The 7,500-nt window shown below is 50.7% G+C and overlaps 1 protein-coding gene across 1 annotated transcript in view; it reads right to left on the bottom strand.

The window, feature by feature from the left end:
- The window catches only part of hdac4 (histone deacetylase 4), a 90,327-nt gene that overhangs the window by 11,018 nt on the left and 71,809 nt on the right, over positions 1 to 7,500 (bottom strand). Inside the window, exons 19-24 of the mRNA XM_076048461.1 lie at positions 7,338 to 7,393; positions 7,119 to 7,206; positions 6,119 to 6,238; positions 5,743 to 5,840; positions 2,152 to 2,270; positions 912 to 1,045 (exon numbers count right to left, since the gene is read on the bottom strand). Coding sequence (XP_075904576.1) covers positions 912 to 1,045; positions 2,152 to 2,270; positions 5,743 to 5,840; positions 6,119 to 6,238; positions 7,119 to 7,206; positions 7,338 to 7,393 — 615 coding nt within the window. The remainder of the gene's footprint in view (positions 1 to 911; positions 1,046 to 2,151; positions 2,271 to 5,742; positions 5,841 to 6,118; positions 6,239 to 7,118; positions 7,207 to 7,337; positions 7,394 to 7,500) is intronic.

Genomic DNA, 7,500 nt, shown 5'->3' with positions numbered 1-7,500 from the left:
GATATGGGGGGAGAAGAAAATGAGTGTGAGCTGCTGCCGGTCCAAGACAAGCAGTCGGGCCTCTTCATTAGCTTGAAGAAAGGAGTGGGCGGCGCTGACAAGCGGCTCTCCTGTAGCGTGCCATGAATCACAGAGCGCTCGTGTTTGTTCAGCTCCGCAACCCAACCTACACACTCCCACAATTAACCTTCTGCCTGGAAGTCCTCTCCCACTCACGGCTCCTGCCTGCCGGCGAGCCGGCGAGCCAGCGAGCGTGTCGTCCACTTCCTCTGCGGCCCAGAAGCAACCGGGCCTCCGAGAACCAGCGACACCAGCGCAAACTGCAGCTCAAGGTTTTTGCAAATCAAAAAAAAAAAAAGAACAACTTTTTATGAAGTGTCTTGAATTTGTTGGATGGAGGGACTTCACTTTTTTTTTTTTTTTTTAAAGTCACGCAGGCGTCACAGCCACAGTTGACACAAAGAAAACCAAAGAAAAGCCGCCGTGTTCTTCAGATTCAAATGTTTTCAAATCATTGGACCTCATGAACTTGAAAAACAGAACTATAGCTGCGTTTCCATGTCAGTGTTTCACAAAATAAAAGCAACATTTCTAAAATGTCAGCAAAGTACAATTGCCGTTTGCAGGTGTTTCCATTGAATGGTGTGAAGCTGCATCCACTGCAACAACCTGAGTGTCTGCAGCAGCATCAAGACCGGAAAGTTGTTATATTTCAATCACTAATTGTGATTCATAGCATTTCTATGAAAAAAAAAATAAACCTAATAGGTGGAGCTGCAAGAACCTGGCAGCAAATCAGTGGAACTCTTTCTGATTGGTGATGTGTTGGTCCCTCAACCAGTGTGGGCTTTGGTCCTTGCTTCTTTTATTTTGAGCGGCACAGTGCACTTGGAGAAGGCACCTCGTCTTACCTCGTTGCCGAGCAGGGCGGAGACGCAGGCCTCTGAGGCGTCGCATATGGCCGTGAGGTCGTGACCCCCCTCCAGGGCCAGCACCAGCCGCCCGCCTGCCAGAGCCATCAGCTGCCTGGTCAGGTAGCCGAAGCCTGGGAGGGACGAGAGCAGAGCAGAGGGAGGAGGAGATGAAGGCCACTCGTGTCTGAGCTTTCACTTCCTTCTGGATATTGTTCAAAGGCAAAAAAAGAAAAAAAAAGAAAAGAGAAGAACAAAAATGCAAAAAAGAGAAATGAAAGGCGGTGGCTAAAAGCAGGTCTGGGCAGGGGGGAGGAGAAGGGGGAGGAGGGAGGAAGGGCGCTGTGGCTTTACTGTGGGGCAAAAGACAAAGTCTAATAAAAACCAGGTTGGATGTCAATAAATGCAGCTTTGTGTTTAGGGTGGGGGGAGGGGGGTGGGGGAGGTTGGCTTTGATCCGAGTCTTTCAGGGACGGAGGGGGTCGGGGGTTCCTTCTTCCATGCTTTCTCCCTCTCATCCCCTCTTCCTGCACTTCCTCTGCAGCTCCAGACCTGCAGGCTGGTTTTACAGCCGTCTGGCCCTCAGCCGAGCAACATTTGCTAGTGGAATCCAGGACGGATGCAAAATAAAATAATAATAAAAGTATCCATCTTCTTTGCGTGGTGTTTTTGGTGGAGCTGCACAGGACTTCAGTGCAGGTAAAGTGGCAGATGGCAGGTGGAGAAGTGGCAGTGTGGCCGACGTGGTTGAAGTATTCCTCATGTTCTCGCTCCCTGGTCTGTGCCTGAGGTGGTCCTACTTATTCACTGTTTACATGTTTCTATATTACTTCAGTCCCAAGGGTATTGGGAGTATTTTTGTCCTATCCAAGGGATAAAAGATGAAAGTATTCACCTTGGATAGAAATGTTAAAATGATCCACCCTACTGATAAAACATTAAGAGGCACCTCGATCTTTAACCAGGCTTATATGACTGCCGGTGGGCCTGATGTGTCTTTATCTGGTTTAATATGGAGTTCTTTGTATATCAGAGTTCATTTTTTTTTTGTCTTTTGATGTATTGTTTTATAGGTGGTATGTTTCCCTGATCATGTGACCTTTCATGGCAGGTGTTAAATGTGGCTTCCTGTGGACATGATTTAGTCTGAAGTGGAGATTCATTTGGAGTCCAGCACCGACGGATTTAATGGATGTGCGCGACTTCTCTGCTTTTTGGTGCAGCGGCGCTCCTGGCTTACATTTGGCCGTCAGCTTGTATCCTCCCAGCGGCGAGGCGTGGCCGTCCACCGCGTCGAAGCCCGACGACACCAGAACCACGTCCGGGGCAAACTCGTTGGCGATGGGCATGACAACCGTCCTGCAGAAACCAAAGACAGGAGGAAGAAAAATAAAGTATTTATAGCTGGGAAAAACAAAAAAAGGCTTCCCAGGAGAATTCAGGGGATTCCTGAAGTCACGCGAGCCAAATTTAGGAAGACTTGATGTTGGTGAAAACAAGCCGCCGGGTGTTTTTTTGGTTTTTCCGGCCGGCCACCTTCCAAAGACGGAGCAGACGGCTGAGGAGAAGCAACAGCTCCAAGCAAAACACTGACACACGGGGAACCGGGAGACGCTAAGAGGAGATTCAGGCTTCTGTCTTCATGGCGGTTCAACTCACTAACAGGAGCGACGGAGCCACAATTGTGAATGGTAACACAATCTAATGGCACAGGCATTAACAGGTGGAAAGATGGCACCCGCACTGAAATGATTTGACCCGCACAAATCAATTATAGAGCAAATAATAATCATCTTCCGATAATTCAACGTTTATTTAATGAGTTTTAAGAGGAAAACTCAAAACTCAAGTGTGTGTGTATCTGTTGGAGGGGTAATTCTCTGGAAGAGTTCAGAGGTAAGTGGTTAAACTCAGTAAAAGCGTTCATTTAAAGTTAAGAAGGTTCCTCAGCGAGCAGCATAAAGAGGATTTGGTGAATTGACGGCGTCGCCGGTGTATGGAAGAAGCTGCGAGTTGTCGAACAACGCGACAACACGGAGGAGCGACAGTCTGTGAACTCTGTCACCTCCAGTCAGTCCCTGCTACTGCTGCTCCAGGACCCTTTGATCACCACTGCGGTTCCTGGTTGCGTCCAGTGGGAGGAGCCGCTCGCGACCTCTGCCGTATATCACTCGCTGCAGTTTTTTTTTATTTCCTGTAAGACTTCTAAACGCAGACCCCCCCCCCCTTCCCTCCCGCACCCCAGCTGTTTTCTTCTTCACAGTTCTCAAAGCAAACATCCATGTGATGAGTTTGTGTGCACTGTCTGTGTGTGGCGGAGGAGGAAATTGCAGCCCCGCGTCTCTTTTTGAAGTGGAGACTTTGGAAATTTGGAGGCGGCAGTTCATCACGAGAGCAGCCCAGCGAAAAAAAGCAAGTCGGCGGAAGGACGGATGTAATTGCATGTGTGTGTGTGTGTTTGTGTGTGTGTGTGTGTGTGTGTGTGTGTTTGTGTGTGTTCGCGTGTCAGACGCGCAGGATAATTCTGACACTGAGTGGGCGTGGTGGTGGTGGTGGCGGAGGAGGAGGATGAGGAGGAGGAGGAGGAAGAAGAGGAGGTGGAGAAGAACAGTCTGTTTACAACCTGCATGTAACATGCAGAAGAAGAAAAACAGTTTTTGTGGTGATGACGATGATGATGATGATGATGATGATGATGATGATGATGAATCCTCTCTATTAATAAGAATTTTGTGTCTCAAATGAAGCCATTAAAATCAGACAGAAACAATATCAAGTTTGCTTCGTCTAGAAAAATAAAATAAAATAAACATTCAGCAATGAGCTGATTAACGACAGACGAGCAATTTTGAAACTGACAATGCTGAAGCCTCTTTAAGCCGCAGCGACAGTGTGAGTCACCGGCTTCCAGACACCACGGCTGGCTGAATCCCCACCACTGCCGACCTTCTGGGCAGCTCCGACCGGTTCTGTTCCGGTGGTTGCAGCTACAGGTGCAGCAGCAGCCTCCACCTCGGCAGACAGGCCTGCTCGGCTTTTCCAGCCGCATTACAAACCTTGACTGTGCCACACCACACCACACCACACAACACAACACCCCCCCGGGCCGCCTCCACAACACAACACAACACACGCTCCGTACGCACAGCTGTCCAGCAGGACAGGAAGGGTGGGGCGCCAGCGGCGTGGAGATGCGTCACGGTGACACAGTGAAGTGGCGGCCGAGCAGCCGAGCAGCTGAAGGAAGAGCGGGAAACCACGCTGGCAACAAGTATGACATAAAAATAAAAACATCTTCATAATGCTCTTTTTTTTTAGCACTTGTGTTCTTCCTCTCCTGTTCTCCTCCCCTCCTCCTCTCCATCACTCCATCACTCCATCACACAGTCCCGGCCGGCACTTTGAATTCTGCTCTTCCAGCCATGAAAGACCCCACGTGGACCAGAGCAGAGCAGAGGGGGAAGCTGGACTGCCGAGGCCTCCATTAGAGGTCAAGACCTGATGAGGTCACACTGCGAGCTGCTGCTCCAATCCGCCGAAGGTCACCTGACTTCCTCTCAGCTTCCCTTTGGTCAACTTCCTTCAGAGCGCCCCTTCTAAAGCTGTGGACACCGGGAGCGAATTTCCACGGAGCGAAAAAGCAGCTTTTATTTTTTTTGTCTCTCTAGTGTCGAATGTTGCAGAGGCAAAAAGGCGAGCGGCTGGACCTCTGACCGATCAAAATGATGTTGGCATGTCGATGACGTCACTCGAAAAGAGGAGGGAGGAGGGTGGTGGTCACCATCCCTCAAAAAAGGCTGAGCGAGCCCTCGCTGCTTCGTCCAGGCCGGTCAACAAACGGTTAACCTGCAGCGCCGCTTCAAGGCTTTTCCTCATCCGCTCATGAAAAAGAGAGACGACACGGAGAGAGAGAGAGAGCGGGAGTGGAGAGAGAGAGAGAGAGAGAGAGAGTCAGAGAGCGAAAAGCTCACACACGCACACTTACACTTCAAAGCCTTCAAAGCCGCAGCAGAGGGCTGGTTTGAATTAACTTTAATTCTCCTCCTCTCTCGTCTTTCCAACTTCATGGCAGAGGAGCGAGCGAGCGAGCGAGCGAGCGGGGGGGAGGGAGCGAGGGAGGGAGGGGAGGAGGTGAAGGAGGGGAAAAGGAGAGGGTGCTTCTGGTTTTCATTAGGGGGCCAATTTTCTTATCTTTTTTCTGCGGCCGTTTCTGGAGGCTTAGACTGGATCCCCTGCTGCAACGTGGCACCAGGCGGAGGAGGAAGAGGAGGAGGACGAGGAGGAGGAGGAGCGGCGGAGAGGGGAGGCATCACCCCTCAGAGAGTGAGGGAGGGTGGAGGGGTAGGAGGAGGAGGAGGAGGAAAAGAAAAAAGAGGAGGAGGCGGTGGGGGAGGAGGAGGAAGATCCGACTATCAATCAGGTGTTTGTTGCTGCTGTGAACCTCATTAAAGCAGCAGCAGACGTCAGCAGCTGCAGGTGCGACGGCTGCTGGCTCCACTCGGGCAGCAGATTCCTGAACTTCAGCGGAAGTCGGAGCCGCAGTTTCACTGTTTTCTCCTCTCTCTCTCTCTCTCTCTCTCTCTCTCTCTCTCTCTCTCTCTCTCTCTCTCTCTCTCTCTCTCTCTCTCTCTGTCACTAATGCTAATATGAGTGTTTGGATATGTGCAAGCACGGCTGTGTGCAGGTGTTCGGCGCGCTGGTGATCAGAAACAGACCTCGAGACGTCAGTGTCGCTGCTTCATGACAAACGCAACATCATTCACATTCAGATTCTCTTCAAAGCAGCAGCAGCAGCAGCAGCAGCAGCCGTGCAGCGGTTGTGTCTCCTCACCTGAATGCAGCCAGGTACTCCACATCACCCATAGGGGGCTCCAGACCTCCGGTGAAGGCCATGTTCACGTTGAAACCTTCGCCTGCTCCGCTACCCACCTACACACACACACACACACACACACACACACACACACACACACACACAGACACACACACACACACCCTTAAAGTTCCTGTGTTGTGCAAAATTAATTTTTTCCACAGAAATGAGAAATCTCCATTCTTGCCTCTGTTTGTTCCTTGTACCGTCTGTGATGTCACAGAGGGCTCTAATAATTAATGACCACACCCCCTGATGGGCTTTTATTCTGAAAATAATAAATATCAATAGAAAATGTCTTCCGGTGTCACAGGAATACTGACAGAACTCTGACCTCGTCCGGAGCTCCGCTGCCGGGGAAGAAGTTCCCGTCGTCGTACCGATGCAGCGACAGGTAGAGAACGTTGGGGTCTGAGTAGAAGGCTTGCTGGGTGCCGTTACCATGGTGAACATCCTGGACACGCACAGGAGAGAGAGAGAGGGAGAGAGAGAGAGAGAGAGAGAGAGAGAGGGAGAGAGAGAGAGAGAGAGAGAGAGAGAGGGAGAGAGAGAAGATGATTAAAGTGATCTTCTCATTGTTCTTTGGACTTTTACGGGAAACTTGAGAGAAAGAAGGTGCAGTCTGCAGGTGCTCCACCTCCACTAAACCACCTCATTCTTTGCACTCCCAAGAATGCTTTGATATGCCGGGTTCCTGAAATAAAAAAAATAAAAAAAAATGTCGCGGGTGGCTTCAGGCAGCGCCGCCGCCCGACAACAACGACGACGTCGACGACGACTACGACTGGCGGCGTCGTCGCTGCACTTTAAGTCTCCCTGCGACAGACGGGAGGAAATGAAAAGGCCCTTCAAAGGCCTCCAGGAAGGACCGTGACCGAGCGACTGACCAGAGAGCTTCCTTCAGACACCAGAGTGGTTTGGTCATACCTCTTCCCAAATTACCGTCTGTCCTCAAGAAAAAAAAAAAAAAAAAGGAAAAGAAGAGAGAAAAAAAGTCCAGCGTCTGACCCAAATAGCTGAGATTTTGCCTTCCTCCCTTCTGATCTCTTGAAATGTTGCCTCCATCACGCTCCTCCTCTGAATGAAGTCCGAGCACGCATGCACGCACGCACGCATGCACGCACGCACGCACGCACACGTCAGTGAATTTGAATGTTGTGAAATGAACAGCAGCTATTAGCTCAACATTAGTCATGGTTTGGAGTCGGAGCGAAGAAAGAAGAGCTTTTAATCGGCTCTGCTCAAAAAGACAAATATCTCCTGGGAAAATTGAGGTTGTGGAAAAAAGTGAAACACACACACACACACACACACACACACACAGTGCAACTCACCCAGTCCACGATGAGGATCTTGCTGACGTTGAGCCGCTGTCGCAGGAGCTTCGCCGCCACCGCCACCGAGTTGAAGTAGCAGAATCCCCTGGAAGTGAGAACGGTTGGAGAACGGCGGCTCAGTCAGGCTGATGTGCAGCTCCACCACAGAGTCCAGAGGCAGCCAGCTGTGTGTGGAAACAGTGAAGGTGCAAACAGTCCGGTTGAGGCTGGACTCACATGGGCGTGCTCTCCTCGGCGTGGTGCCCCGGCGGTCGGACCACAGCGAAGCCGTTCTGGGAGGACAAACACGCAACACCGTCAACCACAGAGCTTTTTAGAATCGATACACTTCACACGAACAAATGTGATTCTTCTTTCCCTGGTTGGAGTCTCAATAGCG

The sequence above is a fragment of the Nelusetta ayraudi genome, unplaced genomic scaffold (genome assembly GCF_046127955.1).
Source record: "Nelusetta ayraudi isolate G7.1 ecotype Tasmania unplaced genomic scaffold, CSIRO-AGI_Nayr_v1 ptg000102l, whole genome shotgun sequence".
NCBI lineage: Eukaryota > Metazoa > Chordata > Actinopteri > Tetraodontiformes > Monacanthidae > Nelusetta > Nelusetta ayraudi.
This window is presented reverse-complemented; position numbering and strand designations above follow the sequence as displayed.